Genomic DNA, 17,685 nt, shown 5'->3' on the forward strand with positions numbered 1-17,685 from the left:
GTAATTACAGGAGGGTACTTAGCAGGAAGCACTAATGGACAAACAACAATACACTGGGGAAGGCTGTTAACAGTGAAGAACTTTTATCAAAAGGCCCACAGCACCTTCAGACAATTAACCTAACAAGGCTTAAAATTTAAGTAAAATGCCTAAGTAGGATGCCAAAGTATGGGAAGTAATTTCTGAGAGAAAGCAGAGAATACCGACACCTTGCAGTGTGCCAGCACACACTGGCACTACTTCCAGATAACAGGTTTAAAGAAATGTCTTCCTCCGCCCCTCCACCCCCCCCCCCCAAAAAAAAATAAAGTGGGTGAATGAAGAATACAATTGTAAATTATAAAAAAAAACAAGCAAACCCTGAAACAAAACTTTCTCCAAAATATTATAATGATTTATTTATTTCCAACAGGATAGCCCAGCCATGTCTTCTTTTCAACAGGTGCTGCCAGGGCAGGCCCTCTCTGAGACTTTGTAGGGCTGTGTTACATGCCACCACGTCTCTGAACTGGCTCTGACGTGCCTGACATTTAGTCCATGTCGGAGCGGCAGCAATTCTCCTGAAGTCAAGTCCTCATTTAGGAAGAAGAAGGATAACAAGACTATACAGCATAGGGGGGGTCTACATACTATAGAAACCAGAGAGTCAGACCATGCCAGCAGATAAGAACCACTTGGTTCTCCCAGTCTGCCCATTTTTGTATCCATACTGGGCTGTCACAGTCTCTCTCCAGTCTCTTCTCTCCCTTGCCCTGCCTTTGGGTCTATCCCGTGCATGCTTGGATTCCGCCAATGTTCTGACTCCTGTAGCCATAGCAGCCAACTTCTGAAAATGATTGGGGTGCTGAACTCAACACAAATTACAGCTTCCCCAGTAAAAAAAAAAAAAAAAAAAGATCACAGTAGGTCATGTGACTGACCAGCCTGTATTTAAATGTCCAGAGAGGAGCAGGTAAAGTGAACATGAGGAAGACTCGTGGTCAAAACAAAACTAGGAAAGTCAAAAGTCCCACCAGTTATTCTTCTCCTCAACCCCAGCTCATCTCCATCATCTCCTCCTTCCTGCTCCATTCCTTCTCAACAGCCCATCTACACTACAGTTTTTCCTTTCCCCCACCCTCACTTGTCACCACCATTCTTTCCAACCCCATTTTCTCTCATTCTCATAATCTCCTTTTTTCCTCTTCTCTATGTTACTCCATCTGCACTTGTAATTCTCCCCCTCCTGAATGGGAATACTTTGAATTTTATATTTCGGGGGGAGGTGGTTTCATACCTTTTCCAGCTCCAAACCCCACATCCCCTAAGCCTGCTCTGCTCCACACTTCTCATTGACCTCTCCTTCTCTGTTTCTTTTCCCATCCATCCACTCCCCAGCAGGTTCCTCTTCACCCCTCCTTAGCCAGCTACCTTCCTCTGAAGGCTTAGTTTGGCCATTATCATTTGTTATTTTTCCTCTTCCCACCAACTCTCCACAGCTCATTATCTTCTCTCACCTCCTCCTAGTCTCCTACTGCTACCACTTTCATCTCTCTCCTCACCTCTTCTTCCCTCTTCCCTCAACCAATGATTCCCTTTCTTCTTACAACGCTTCCCTCTCTATCCACACAGTTCCTTTTCCATTCCTCTTCACCTCTCTCTTCCTCATAAGTTCTCTTCACCTAACTACACACCCCTGCTTCTCTTTCCTCCAGTTTATCTCCCCTTTCCCTTACTCTCAGCTACTGTCCCCTTCTTACAGCACATGTCCCGTCTCTCAGCCTGTCTACCTTTTCCCTCTCCCATAGCTCCTCTCCCTCTTCCCTTCACAATTCCTTGCCTCCTCCTCTCCCAGCCAGAATTCCTTCTTTCAGTTCCTCTCCCAGACCTTTATTTTATAGCAATTTGTATTCCACCAATCCACAGATCTTGGTGGATAACAATGATACATGCATAATCATAAGTAAACAAAAACAGCACACCAAAACCACAGACAGCATGTTTAAATACAGCACAATACTAATAAACTCACTAACCACAATACATGTTCACTAACTTAAAAAAAATCTGACACTTTTAAACAATAGCTGCCAGTTGCATGAGAGCCCTTACCAAGGTAACCAGAAAGGATCAGGAAGGAAAACCCAAAGAAAAGAAATGGGCTTTAAGGTATTCTCTCTCCCATTCAGTATCCCCTTTTAAAACATCTTCTAGCAGTTCTCTCACTCTCTCTCACCCTTAGAGCTTCTCTCTCTCTCTCTCTCTTGACCTTTTCCAGACCTCTATCAGCTGCCCTCCCCATCTCCACTGCACTTCAGGAAGGCTGCCTGTCCTACATTGCTGCTACTCTCTGGTCCTCCTGCAGCCCATTGGTCAGACATTCCACAGCCAACCAATAGGCTGCAGAGAGAGGCAGAAGCAGTAGCAAGGAGATTGAAACTTTTCCTTACTGCTCTCCCTGATCCCAATGCAGCATATAGCTCTCATCTTTCAATCTATAGGAGTGGAGGAGACAGTATTGAGGGTACCACAGAGCTGATGCCTATACCGCTAGCCACTGTATCCAACTGTCCAGTGCCTTCTCAGTGGAAAAAAAAAGTATTTTGTCAGATTTTCCTGTAGTGTAAGAAAGATGCAGTAGATTAATTGCAACTGTCTTTTATTTCTTACTATTGTGTATATTCTAAATCAAAGTGGTCCTGGTGCTCCAATAAGATAATCAGAAATACATACTTACATTTAACAGCAGGCAGCTTTCTGTTTGCTAATGATCCTGTAAGACTCAAAGATTGCTGCTTCCTATAAAAGCACATATCCTAATGATGCATTATCATATTGAAGACCCAGGTCATCTTTTTTTCCCCTGTATTTGGCAATCTTTAGTATCATTTGAAAGCCTTTGAATGTCTTTTCACAAATATTGTTTGGTGTGCAGTTTTGCTTTGGGGCTTATAACTTTCACATTATGACCAAAACATAATTACTACCTTTAAGTAAGTAGAAAATGACTCCACAGTACATTAATTCTTTGCTCTGTTGGTGCCAGTACATCTCTTCAAGTAAAGGGTAATTTTCTCAAGAGTTTTTTTGTTTGTTTTTTTTGAGGGGGGGGTGTTTTGTAAATACTATGGAGATAAAATTCCTCTCTTGGTTGAATAAAACACTAATGGTCTTTTTCAATAAAGATTTCTTCCCATTGGAACAGAATGGGGATACTCCTTTCTGAATGAAGCCCCAAATCAGAAGAGTATCTTGAAGTTTTACCAGGATATATAAATAACTCATTGACCCCCCTCCCCCATAACTCTTATTCTTTTGTCTTCAGCCTCTTGTCTAGCAATCAGATCATTTTAATATTTTAATAATCTAGTTTTTTTGTAAATATTAATATTTTCTGCATGTTCCTCATCAATCCAGGCTCTGTTTAATTGTGTTCTCTTTGGCCGATGGCCACCTAATTGGGTCAGATCAGTTTAGAGCTGATTTTAACCCTGTACTATCATTATAGCTCCTTTTCACAAGCAGAGAAGCATAGCAAATGATAGCAGATAATTGGCCCATCTAGTCTGCCCAGTTGTCTTCTTCTCTGATTCTCTACCACTTCGGGTAGATGAGGATATGAATTCCCATACTTAAACCAACACCACCTTCCCCTCCCCCATATCTTTACTCAACTTCTCAATTTTGTTCCCCCCACTGCCCTCCATATCTGTCCCAAGTACGCTCACCAATATTAGGGTTGTAACCATGACTGCTCTGTTGGGGGAAAGAAAAGAGGCAAGGAGCAGATGGGGAAGAGAGGGAGAGAAATGGAGCTTTGATGGAGAGGTAAGGGGTAAGCAATGTGGATGGGTGGGAAAGGAGGTAGTGAAGATGGAAGAAGAGGAGGTGCTGAGGGAAAGAAAGAGCAAGAACAAATGGAAGGGTAGGAGAGAGGAAAATGAAGTGAAGGGGAAGGTGAGGGAGCTGAACGATGCGAGAAAAGCCAAGGAGGCGAGGGAAGAAATGGCAATGAAGGGAGGAGATAGAAGCCGAGAAGAGAAAGATGGAGAAAAGAAAAGAGGAAAAAGATGGGATTTGGATCCCCAATGGCTGTACTATGACAGAAAATATGAAGAGGAGGGAGTAGCAACGGCACATGATGGAGGACACCCTCCCCAAGACCTGCACAGTTCTATGTTCCACAGTAATGCATACGTTTATTTATTTACTGAAAAATTATTTTATTTATGAAGATTTGATATTCCACCTTTTCCCAAAGTTGGTCTCAAGGAGAAATACAATAAGTGTAAAGAAACAGAGGCATTAGAACAGCCTACAATGAAATCAGAATTTACAATTAACATAGCATTGGGATACAGCATAAGAAAACCCATTTCTGAATAGTTTCAAGACCCAGTTGTGTCCCTGTTGTGTTTAACACAGTCCCTCATCGGGAATTCAGGAAGCTGGGCCGAAGATGTGGATCTTAGGGGAAGTTCTGGCTGAATAGCCATGCCTTAGCATTTTTCTTGAACTTAAGGTAGCTTGGCTCCAGGCGCAGGATTAATGGTACTTTGTTCCAAATTTTTGGTGCACAGAGTCTTGTGATGGTCAATCTGGTGGCAGTCAGCAGAGGAGAGGGAAAGATAAGCCATTTCAGAAGATCTGAGATCCCTTGAGGGCATCTAAAGGGAAAGAATTTGAAAAAAGTATCTAGGGACCTGTTTGTTTATTTGAGCATTTGAAGACAAAATATAAAGTTTTAAATTTTATTCTGCTTTCTACTGGGAGCCAGTGAAGATGATGTAGAATAGACTTGATACAACTGTGCTTTTTGTACCTACCACAGTTCTTGCAGCAGTACTTTGATGGAGGTGGTTTCATACCTGCTGGAGGCACGTTGCATTGTATTGTGAGATGCCATTGTATAGGGAATTGCAGTAAATAACGCATGGATAACTGGAGCAAGATTGTGTTTATCAAGGAAATTGCATAGTTGGCAGATCTGATGCAGATACATGAAGAAGGACCTTACTACTTTCAAGATGTGGGGGTCCATTGTGAGGTTATGGTTGAGTCGAACCTCTAGGCATTGTAATGACTCCTTAGGATGTAAGATGGTACCACCATAAATGAATTAAAGGAAACAATTGGGGAGGGAGGAGGCAGTGGGGAGGAACTGCAATTCCACACCTACCCCTCTGGCTGAAATTATGTGCCCAACAGCAGTGCATGCCTGCACCTCGTCACAAGTATTAGAGAGAACATTGGTTCCTAAGTTTTGGAAAGAGTTAAGAGAAGAAAGTGACTTATTGAAATTCCAGAAAGGATTAAAAACTTGGTTGATGTCCCAAAGATAAGGGGGTTGATAAGATAGGAGTATGATAGTATTGTGCAATAGCACTATATGTGTTTCTGGTATTGTTAAAATGTAATATATTATTGATATGTTTGTTTTATAAGGTGATGTGAAATTAATGTGATTGTGACTTTATGTAATTTTTGTACATTGCTTTTGGGTGATGTTTAATCTGGAAAATGATTCATAAATGTCATTAAATAAATTAAATAAAAATTATAAGCAGGGCTGTTCTGAGCAGGCTGTCCCAGCCTTTTTGAAAGCCTGATGTAGCCGTACCCCTGATCTTAGGTTTGTAACACCACAACAATCTTAGATACTTTCAAGTCCTTGCAAGCCCTGAGCAAGCATTTCTACAATGCTTCGGTGTGCCCCGGGCCTTGCTGCTATGAAAGTGTGCAGCAGGAAATCTACAGTGCTAGGAGGAGTGAAGCAGCTTTTCATTTCAGCAACAGGCTGCCTTGAGCAAAAAATGTAACTTCTTTTTTCAAGTCATTAGGTTGCTGGAAATACTTTGAGTCTCTGAACTGGGGATGATTTTTGTATACACAATGAAGTGCTGTCAGCCTGCTGCTGTAGCACAAGGGAAGGGAACAAACAGAAAATAATAAGGGAAAATGGTTTCTCCTCAGCAAAGTGTTGCCTCTTTCTCAGAGTGAGAAGAAATGTGCAGCTAAATCTAAAATGGTTCGCTTCAAAATGAACCTGGGCAAAACCACTATAAGGCCGGGAAACTCCTAGACCTAGGCCCGCTAGGAGGACTCATCCTAGGTCTCACTTCACCTGCTCCTCCACTCACCTTGCCTATATCCCTCGCCGTGGGCAGCCAGGAATTCCACACCCTAGCCCTGGTGGACTCTGGGGGCTGATGGTAACTTTATCCTGAAACAACTAGTGGAAGACCTTTGCATTCCTGTCACCTAGCCCTGGTGGACTCTGGGGGCTGATGGTAACTTTATCCTGAAACAACTAGTGGAAGACCTTTGCATTCCTGTCACCTGGTCACCGGTGTCCTTGGTTCTCTCCTCCATTCAAGGGAATCCTTTGCCTGGAAGCGTGACCTGCTCCACTGACCCGCTTATAGTCCGGACCGGGGTACTCCATATTGACTGCCTCTCTTTTTATGTCCTGGATCGCTCCATACACCCCATAGTCCTAGGGCTACCCTGGCTTTGGAAGCACTCTCCCAGTTTTGACTGGTCCACAATGCAGCTCTCCAGCTATGGTCCTGCATACCACTCCAGATGTTTAGAACCAGTCACACCCCTCTGCTGCGCCACCGTGGCAACCCAGTTACCTGGTCTACTGCTTCAGTACGCCACTTTTGTGAACGTATTCTCCAAAGACACCGCAGATCTCCTGCCTCTCCACTGCACCTTCAACTGTGCCATCCACCTGCAGCCCAATTCGGAGCCACCTCGCAGGTGTACCCACCCACTATCCCCTACCGAGACCAGAGCCCTGGCGGAATACATCCACGAAAACCTCAACAAGGGCTTCATATGCCGTTCTACATCGTCAACGGGGGCAGGATTCTTTTTCGTCGCAAAGAAGGATGGTAGCCTCCGATCATGCATCGACTACTGAGGCTTGAACTCCATAACCATCAAGGATTGCTACCCTCTACCGCTTATTTCTGAGCTCTTTGACTGGCTCCAGGGAGCTAAGATATTCTCAAAACTCAACCTCAGGGGCGCATACAACTGATTCGCATTAAAGAGGGAGATGAATGGAAGACGGCATTTAACACGCAGGACGGGCATTACGAATACCTCGTGATGCCCTTCAGACTCTGCAATGCCCCCGCCATCTTCCAGAATATGTTGAAGAGGTATTTCAGGACATGCTATATGACTGTGTCGTAATCTACTTAGATGACATATTAGTCTTTTCCAAAGATTTGCAAATGCACCGCAGAGATGTCGCCCTGGTTCTACAGCGGTTGCGTGAGAACCGACTCTATGCTAAACTCGACAAATGCTTTTTGAAAAGGAAACCGTGCCCTTCCTGGGGTATGTATTGTCCAGTCGGGGGTTCCGCATGGACCCCGGGAAACTGAAAGCCATCTGTGATTGGCCCCAGCCTACAGGTCTCCAGCCGCTACAAAGGTTCTTAGGTTTCGCAAACTACCTCATATCCTTTATCTGGAACTACTCTACATTGATGTCTCTGCTTACCGCCCTTACCTGTAAAGGCTCTAACCCCAGACAGTGGTCACCTGAGGCGGTTACGGCCTTTCTCAACCTAAAAGCTTCATTCCTCTGTGAACCGTGCCTTCGCCATCCCGACCTCAGATGGCCTTTCATTGTAGAAGTTGACACCTCCTCTGAAGGGGTGGGAGCCATCCTAAGTCAATACTCCGCTAGCAATACGCTCCACCCATGCTCCTTCTTCTCACGGCAGTTCTCCCCGGCACAATGGAATTACACCATCGGTGATAAAGAGTTGCTAGTCATCAAAATGGTATTTGAAGAATGGTGCCCATGGCTGGAGGGGGCTCAACACCAGATTTCAATCTACTTGGACCATAAAACCTTAGAATATTTGCATCAAGCTCAACACCTTAATTCTTGGCAAGCATGCTGGGCCCTTTTTTTCACATGGTTTGATTTTGTGCTCTGCTACTGGCCGGCCTGTAAAAACCTGCAGGCGGACATCCTCTCTCGCTCATTCGACGTCGAAGACAAACCTGAACCCCCTCAAAATATCAAACCTACTAGAATTCTCTTGGCCACCACATGTCGAATCTTGCCATACCTGCGTGCAACAGAAGAACCCTACCGGTCGACCATGGGGGCTGCTCCACCCACTGCCTGCTCCTAAGGAACCATGGACCCACATTTCAACCAATTTCATCGTCGACCTCCCTCCATCTAAGGGTAACACCACCATCTGGGTGATAGTGGATTTATTTTCTAAAATGGCCCACTTTGTTGCCCTGCCTGCTCTGCCATCCACTCCTCAGTTAGCTAGGCTGTTCGATCACCATGACTTCTGGCTACACAGCCTTCCCACGTACATCCTTTCCGATTGAGGATCTCAATTTACTGCCAAATATTGGAGATCGTTATGCAGGAAGTTTGGCATTTCCCTCCAATTCACTACTACCTATCACCCCCAAAGCAACAGCTTGGCCGAAAGAACGAATCGCATTCTCAAGCAATTCCTAAGATCTTATGTCAACATCAAGCAAGATGACTGGGCGGAACTAGTCCCTTGGGTGGAATTCGCCCTCAACTCCCACCCATCGTCTGCTACCGGTTCATCCCCATTCCAGCTGGTCTACGGCAAACAACCGCTTCCGCCTCTACCATTGTCCATCACAGTGTCCTCACCCACGGCTCAGTTAATGGTGAAGGAACTCCATCAACTCTGGACCCTCACTCGACAATTATTGAACAAGGCAGGCTGGACCGCGAAAAGATTCGCCGACGCCCACCGTAAATCCAGTCCGCAATTCAAACCAGGTGAGAAAGTATGGCTCAGCACACGTTATATCCGACTGAAGCTCCCTTCCATGCGGTTAACCCCCCGCTACATCGGGCCCTTTGTGGTGCTACACCGCCTGGGCACAGTTTCCTATCAGCTCCGGTTGCCTCCAGCTCTCAAAATTCATAACTCCTTCCAAAATTCATAACTCCTCCTCAAAGCCTTGGTATTGTCTTGGCCATCTAGCAAACCACCAGAACCACAACACCTTACTTCCGACGAAGACTTCAAGTACCAAGTCCACGATGTCCTGGATGTCAGAAAATGGGGGCGATGCTGGGAATACCTCCTCTCCTGGGAGGGTTTCGGGCCCAAAGAAAACTCCTGGGAATCATTGTCCAATATCCTGGACAAGAACCTCATTGTGTAATTCCATGCCATTCATCTCTAAAGCCTAGACCTCCTGGGAGGGGGCCTAGAAGGGGGGGGGGTACTGTTAGTGCCACCGGCACTAACAGGCCACGGGCGCCGTGCCTTACCCGTGGTCTGCCTGCTCAGGCCTCCCCAGCGTGCCGCGCTGCAGCAGCAGGCCGCTGCCGTTGCTCCCCGGGCCATCCTGAACACACTAGGAGCCTGGACGCCGCCGGTCCCAACTCCTCCAGGCCTCCCTTAGCTTGTGCACACACGCAAGCGGCCTCTTAAAGAGGCCGCAGCGAGAAAACCTGGCCCGGCCCCTAGCTGACGTCGGGCCTCACCGGCTATTTAAGGAGGCTTCTCTGGATATTCTATGTCTTGGCAACGAGTCTGCTTCACTCTAGTGGAGTCTTCTGAGCTGCTTCCTGTTCCTGCCTTCCGAGTCCTGTTCCTGCCTTCCTGCTCCAGCTCCCATCCTTTTGGTTCCGACGGACGGATTTTCTGGCTTCTGACCTCGGACTGGCTTTCAGTGATTCTTCTGGCTTCGACCTCGGACTGGCTATCAGCAACTCTCTGGCTTCTGACCTCAGACTGGCTTTCGGTGATTCCTCTGGCTTCGACCTCGGACTGGCTATCGGCGACTCTCTGGCTTCTGCCTCAGGACTGGCTATTGGCGATCCTCTGGCTTCTGATCTTGGACTGACTTAGGATGACTCTTCCAGCCGTGAATCCACCGTCTTCACAGGGGCCCACCTAAGACCAGCTGACCCTATGCACCTAAAGGCTCAACCCGCGGGGAACGAGGCTGGTATTGGTGAAGCTCCAGCCGGCCCCTGCATTAGCTCGGCCTCACCTTCCAACAGTGGAGACCTGCGGGGGTTTGCCCTCTCAGGTTGTGCCAACCTCACCTCGGGCAAGGGGTCCACGCTCTCATCCACAACCGCAACACAATTTTATTTTATATTCTAATTTTCAAGTACAATTCAAATGGTGTACAATATAATATAATATAAACAGTAATAAAAGCAATACAAAATTATGTAGTGTGACAAACTCAGCTGATGCTGGGCATAGCTTCAGCATTCATAAGCTTATATATGCAAAAAATATAAAAAATGTTGCACTATATTTCAATTCAAAACAAAAGTGATAGTGCATAGTTAAGTTTTTTACTTATGTTTACTTGATGAATAATTGATTTTTGTAAATGGTAAGTTTTGTATTTGTTTTGTATATAGTTTAAATGTAGTTTAAAATTGTGAATATTTTCAATAAAATCTTGACTTTTTTGCATAGTCAGTCTATGCAAATTTGTCATATAATTGCTGCAGATTTTTGAATAACCTGCCACAGGATTTGCTAACCTTGCCACAGAATCCTGGAAACTCAGCCGGGAGGGAGGGGTGTCTGCTCATAGGTACTTTCCCATCCTGCCTCTCTCCATTTTCTAAAAGCAAAGTATTGTCTAAGCTAGTGGTTCCCAACAGGTAAGTCAGAACACACTAGTGTGTTGCAAAGTTGCAGCAGAAGACTGATGTTTCCTCATCAGTCTGGGCAGGAGTTGGCTGACTTCTCTTTTATTGGGTATGACAGGAAGCTGCTCTTGCTTCCTTCTTCTCTTCCTGGTCGGTGGGAGGTTATTCCCTCCTCCTTCACCCAGATCAGAGTGTGATATCACCAGCTCCTGTTCATATGGGCCAGGCAAGACACTGACTTTATCATCCTCTGCCTGGCCTGGCAGTGAGGCTGCTGATGCTCTCTTCACCCCATGGGACCTGGATGTGAAAGCATAAGGGAGAAAGTTGCATGCTCTATAGATATGCTGCTGCTGCTGCTGCCTCCTCATCTTCCTCTTCTCAATGCTTCTTGCCCTCATCTGCTGCTGATAAAGAGGGAGGGAGACTCTGGAATGAACTGAAGTCTTATCTGCTGGCTGGAAGCCAGAAGTAGGGGGAAATGTACTGGGCAGGAAGGCATGGGAAGATAGGGGTTCAAGTCTGCTGGGCAGGAAGGAATAGGGAGGTAGAGAGTATGAAGTCTGCTGGATAGGAAGGGGTGAGGGAAAGGAGGTTGGGGTTGCTGGGTAGGGAGAGGTGGAGGAGGGAGGGCTTGGGGGCTGCTGGGCAGGGAAGAGAGATGGAAGTGGAGCGAGATAGAGGTGTAGAGCTGCTGAGTTGGGGGAGAGGGGCACAGGAAGGGGTAGGAAAGAGATGTCAGAGGGATTCTGGGTAAGGAAACAGAGAGGGAAGGGCAGAAAGGGTTGAGCAGGGGAGAGAGGGAGCAAGAGGAAAAGAATGTGGGGGTGGGGGTTGTCGGGAATGTTGGACAGGGATATGAGAATATGAAGGGATGATTGAGTCGTTGTGAGAAGTGTGACTCCATAACTTTGGACTTTTCCATGTTCTCTCTCAGGACTTTTTATGTTTCTAGCAAGCTCACTTTGTGTGAGGTAAGCAGTAGTTTGTAGTCATGTTAATAACGAATAATGCAGCCAGATCACCTGTTGGAAAAATGAGCCCCTTCCCTCCAGAGCAGCCAAAAATATGCATATTGCTTCATGTTGCATGTACTTCTAGCTGTGCTGGCAAGGGGCAGGGCAAAACATGCGGGTACTTTCCTGCACAGGCTCTGCATCTGTGGTAAAGAAGGTTAAAGACCATGGGTGCTTTTATTCATTTACTGATTGATTTACTCTCTTACTGGAGTATTCAGAGCAAGGAAGAGGACTACTGAGTAATTTACTTATGTTATATATAAATACAATAATAATAACAACACTATTACTTTCTGTCTAGGTCTTGGCTGAAGTGGAGCCAGGCAGTTTGGATGGAAGGTGAAAGAAGCCTCCTATTTGGTCCATAGCTGTAAATGGGAAAGTGCCAACAATGGGAACAATGCCCTGGCAGTGCAGACTAAAAAGGTGAGGACAGAAGGGTTGCAAATCACTTGGAAGAGCAATAAAATGGGGTTGACTTAATTAGAAGGTGTTACCAGAAGAAAAGTTAGTTCTTGTACTTTGGGAAAGCAAGTCTTGGGTCTATAGAAGGATTACTTTATCCATGGACTTGCTGTGACCAACACTGCAGGTCCTGCTGTGTTGGTTATTTGCTGCTGAGGAATGGTTGTCCTGTGTCTAAGACGAACCAAGCTTGGAACAACTGCTGAACATGGCTGGCCAATTAATAGGCTGGACTCTTTCAGCCAGTCCTAAGGGACATCAGCATCTCCCTTCTGCAACAGTTATCTTGTAGACATCTATAATTCTGTATCCAGTTCTTGTAGTGGTGCAGAATCATTTGTAAAATAATGTTTTGCAAGGTATGTAATGCTGTTAATATGTACTGCAGTGTTGCTAAAGCTGTGGTTTCTTTGGCTAAAATTATTCTGAGGGTATAATTGCATTAACAACCATCCATCAATTATTGCGGCAGTTGCTACCCCTGATTGAGCTGGATGTTCATTGGGATGCGGATACGGCACTGCTCTCTGCATTGGTGGAGGGGTGGAAGGGAATTGGGGCGGAGGGTGCTGGAAGCCAATAGTGACGGGGGAGGGGGAGAAAAAAAGGGGGGGGGAGATTTAAAAAAAAAATGGATAAACTGCGTAGCTTGCTGGGCAGACTGGATGGGCCGTTTGGTCTTCTTCTGCCGTCATTTCTATGTTTCTATGTTTCTATGAAAGAGAGAGGAGTCTTGGGGAGGTGGGATTACATAGTTCTAGTAGGGTTGACAGCTGGGAGAGATGTTCTGCGGCATCAAAAGGTACCAGTTAGATTATAAGTTCAAAAGCACCTCTTTACTATTAGAGGAACATTTTTTTAACATTGTTCGTTGGTATATCTTTCTAGCAAAATTTTAAAATGAAATTCTGTATAAACATTAAAAGACTTAATAGCATGTTCCACAAGATTAGGAAGGCTACCCCCAAAATGACAGTTGATATGAATTCACCTGTTGCACAATATGGCACATGTAAAGAATCTAATTAGATTTAGAGAAGACCCTGACTCACATTCTAGAGACTTTGTACCTTCTTAACATGCACAGCATGTTGGAGTTTAAGAAGTGCAATAAATATGCATTTTTAATAATTACCATAAGAGCAATTGGTCCTATGATAGTAAAACCTTAAGTGAAAATAAATACAAAAGGTTCCAGGTAGCTTGGAGAAAAATGTACAACCATAAAAACAACCCAAGTATGCAAAATTCTAATCAGAACATTTATTAAAACATAACATATATGTTCATATCATTGCTCACCATGAGGAGCCCAACAGGTGTGAAAACAAACATATCGTCTATCTCCAAGGAAACATTTTCAAAAACTATATTGCTGAGATACAGCTTGACAGTAACATTATTATGTTGCACTTTTCAACCAAAGAACATGTTGCCATTGTTTTCAAAGCACTAGCTTTAAGCACAGTGACATGATTTATGCCAGATACCATAATTGGTTTTAGAAAATTCCACTTCACTGGACATTGTCAAAATACATTTAAGCAATCATCATTATCAGCAATGCATAGGAACTGCTTTATCTAATAATACCTGATCATTTTATGGGATCTAACAGATGATGTTGATACTGGTGGGAGGAAAGCAGAAAAAATGGAAATGGGCAACTATTAGCTTAACTACAGTGCATTGGACCGGACTATATGCAGTATTAGACAGCTGAGAAAAGGAATTCTTCAGGAATTTGTACATGAAATTAGCAATTAGTGATTTTGGTGATACCAACACATATACTGCATGCATTTCAATCAGTATATTAACACTGATGCCTTTTTATAAGAAAAGAGGCAGAAAACCAAGAACATTTGTGATACAGAGACAGATTATTACAGCAGAATTTGAGAATCAAAATAGATACTATGTATGATGTACACTGCAGGCATGAAAAGTCAGTGCATTGTAAGTCAACGTTGCTTGTTAAAGTGTTTGCTATAAAAGGGGTTCAGTACACAAGCAATGTCATTCATTTGAATTTCCAAATGGAAGTCATGCCTCTTTGAGTGGGCATCACTATTTTGGTATCACATGAATAAGACCCTAAGAATTCACTTTCCACACAACTTCCTATAATGAGTAAGATGTATAGTAAGACCTTCCAAGCCCCAAACTGCTGAAATCCCCAGGAAAAGAATAAGGTCAAAGGCACCAGTTAGATAACCACATAACTACTTGACAAATACTTACAATTCACTGTGTCTCATTTATTAAAACCAGATTATTATTTGAAGCAGGCAAGACAAGGCAGCAAAAATAAAAGAATCAGAGATACATGTGGAAGAGTGATAATTAACCTCAGGCTCAGTAACCATATATGATCTTCAGGACCCCCACTTTGACTTTTTCACAGCACAAAGTATTTAAAATAAAAACTGAGAAGCAAATGAGACTAGAATATATAATTTAGCATTTATGAGATGATATCATCTGGATATTGCTCTTTCAGGCTTATCTTGTTGCTAAAGTAACTCACTGAATGCCATAGGCTGAGTGCCACTTATTTAGATCTTGCATTTGCAGCCTCCAGGCAAGAGTATGAAGTTAAAAAGCAGTATCAGTCACATACAAAATAAGAGCAAAAAACAGCATTTCATGCAAAAATTACTGGAATTTTCTCCAGGACAATACAACTAATAGGACTCACCACTCAATTGCGCAAAAGCAATAAGAATTAATTCCAAAGCATTATTTCAGAATTCAAGATCCTTTAAAAGTCAAAGATATACATGATAATGTTTTAAATGTTTTGCAAATTAATTAAAAAGCTATTCAATATAGCTAGATATTTAATTAGATCTGTTATACAGATGTAGAGAAAATAAATTTTCCAGTTTTGAACACTTAACATATTAGCACCAAAACCCATTTTAATCTTGCTTCTAGAATTTTAAAAGCCTTTATTTTTTATGTGGGCCTCTGGACATCTGTTTTGTTTACCTGGTTTTCTACAGGGAACTTGAGGTGAGGATTCTTTTTTTTTTTTTAGGTCATTTGGTAATCTTGACCTTCAGAAAGCAGGACTGCCCAGCTTTGGTAGAAATTCCCCACCCTCAAGGCTCACCTGCCTGGTTTCCAATTTTGATGAGGGCATCTGGCCATGTGTCTATCCGTCCATCCATCTCCAAAGAGCACAAGATTAGCAATTGTGGGCATCACAATAGACCTATCACTGCCCAATAAATTAAATACTCTTATCTAAAACACCTAGGTCTAGTATAACATGGTTTTATCTTCAGTGGGGCATGGTCTCAGTTTTAATAGCTTTTTAAAAAGAGCTCTTACTTTGATTTACAATGCCTAACGTTTAGATAGAGTACCTCTAAGTTTTAGAATGCTCTTGGGCACCATTCTTTTTCCTTTAGACTGTGCTCCTACCCTAGAAGCAGCGATTCTGAAGACTTTCCAGAGCTACATTTGCCTAGCTTACGGATACACATACTGGGGTTTGCTTAGATCTCTGCACACTTCCAAAACACTATGGAGGAACCATTTTGGCATTTTCTGTTAAACTTTACAATAATCAGTCATTTCGAGTGAACTCCCTTAACAATTCACGGTTTCAAAGTTTAAGCTGTGAACTGCATTTTAAATTCAGAGCCTGCAAAGAACAACTACTGCACGCTTCAGGTAAATTCGCAGGTTAAATACAGTGAAGCAAGGTTTAAGAAAGTTTCAAAGATTCATTTATCAAATACCGAGTGACTGCAGACGTTAATACAACACTTTACTGCTGCTCCAAGGTAGAAAATAAAAGTCCAGCTGCAAGATAACCCAAAGGTGAGGCATTTTCTTACCAGCTAAAGCATCTTAGTGTGCTGCATCCAAACAGAGCACCTGCTTGAAAAACTGAATGTGTACTGCTCTCCTAGTCTTCAGACTTTAAAATATAAAGAGAAGCACCATGCCCTGCAAAATCTTTACTGTTATCACAGGAGAAAACAATGCCATACCGCACAGCTAATTAATAATACAGCCTCTGGAGAAGTATTCAATTGGATATGCTGGCTTTCTTTTTAAAGTTAAAGACAAACACATGCAGATCTGTTTTGTAGCATAAGAACTTTTTCAAATAAATGCCAGAAGCTCCAATCCTGTGATGCTTAGAAACTCAGCATTTTCCCAACAAGCATGCGTTTCTGAATAGTAGGAACTGTGCAAGGTGTCCCTGTTGAGGCAGTGAATCCTCAATCTGGTTAAAAAAAATGTAATAAAAAAAATAGAGCGCCCCCCCCCCCCCCCCGACTGAATGCCCCGGACCCCGCGCTGCTTTCATTAACTACCACTAGCCAGGCATGGGCCAGAAAGGAGCTTCGAAAATGAACCGATCCGTGCAGCAGGAAGGAGCCCGTGCCCCTCACTCCCCCCTGTGCAAGCTCAAAACCAAGCAGAACCGCAAGCAGCAGTCCGAAGCAGAGGGCAGGAAGAGCGGCTGGGCAGCCCGCGGCGGAGGCTCTGCGTTCAGCACCCTGGCCAGCGCCCCTTCCCCGCTCACCTGTCGTCGTTGGGCAGCTGCTGGTCCCCCAGCAGGAGGTCACGGAAGCGGTAGCGGGGAGGCAGCGGCGGCACCTCGGTCTCCAGCTCGGCCATCTTCAGGGAGGAGATGTCCAGGATGACCCCGCTCCTGGCGCCCGCGTCCGGGGAGAGCCTGCGGGAGACAGAGACACAGCGGGAGAGTGACGGCGGCGGCAGGTGGGGGAGGGGCGTGCGTGCTCCGGGGGGGAGGGGGAGCGCGTGCCTTCCCCTCCCCTCTTCAAGGACTTTCAGCACCATGGTCAGTCCCCCTACCCTCATCCCCCCCCCCCCGAAATCCCAGGCTTGGACTGAATATTGAACGCCTTTCTGCAGAGATATTATCTACCTCCTTGCCAAACAGAAAGTGAGATCCTGAAACAAAAGTATCCTCTCCCCCCCCCCCCCCCCCCACCCCCTTTTCAGGTTTTTGGAGAGACGAAAAGAAGCTGTCAATACAGCAAACGCTAAATTCACCAACTCAAAAAAAAACAACACAAAACTAGCGAGAGTCCCCGACCCCCCCCCCCCCCCAAATCAGTTTTTGGTTTTCAGTCTTATTAAAGAAAAGGCGACCCTGAATATGGAAAGGTGGGACCTAGGGTTTCCTCTTGCCTTCTAGCGCAGCTTTGATCTGCTCAGACCATTGTACTTTTATCGATTGATTGATTGATTTCAATAATTTGCTACTCACCTACTGGAGTACCCATAGCAAAGTATGGAAGTGGACCATCATATTAATCATTTTAGAAGAGAAAGGAACTAGAAAAGACTCTCCCTGATAGTCTGTCCTTCCCTTGGAGAGTGAGGGAAGTGGATCTTGACTTCTCCACAAGAACTTTTTTTTTTTTTTTTTTTAACATCAGCTCCTGAGCTCTTTGCATAGCTTCACACATTTGTCTCTATTTTTTCCCTAATACATCGTGTCTTCTTTTTCTCTCTTTCTAAAAATACTTGTCATATACATGAACAGACTGAAAAAAAAAGGCAAGGGGAG

General features: G+C 44.3%; 1 protein-coding gene across 1 annotated transcript in view; it reads right to left on the reverse strand.

The window, feature by feature from the left end:
- Positions 1-16,766, reverse strand: part of KCNT1 (potassium sodium-activated channel subfamily T member 1) — a 470,292-nt gene extending 453,526 nt beyond the window's left edge. Inside the window, 1 exon segment of the mRNA XM_029613498.1 lies at positions 16,672-16,766. Within this exon segment, the coding sequence (XP_029469358.1) occupies positions 16,672-16,766 (95 nt within the window).
- Positions 16,767-17,685: the final 919 nt, after the last annotated feature.

Source organism: Rhinatrema bivittatum, chromosome 8 (assembly GCF_901001135.1).
Source record: "Rhinatrema bivittatum chromosome 8, aRhiBiv1.1, whole genome shotgun sequence".
NCBI classification, from domain to species: domain Eukaryota; kingdom Metazoa; phylum Chordata; class Amphibia; order Gymnophiona; family Rhinatrematidae; genus Rhinatrema; species Rhinatrema bivittatum.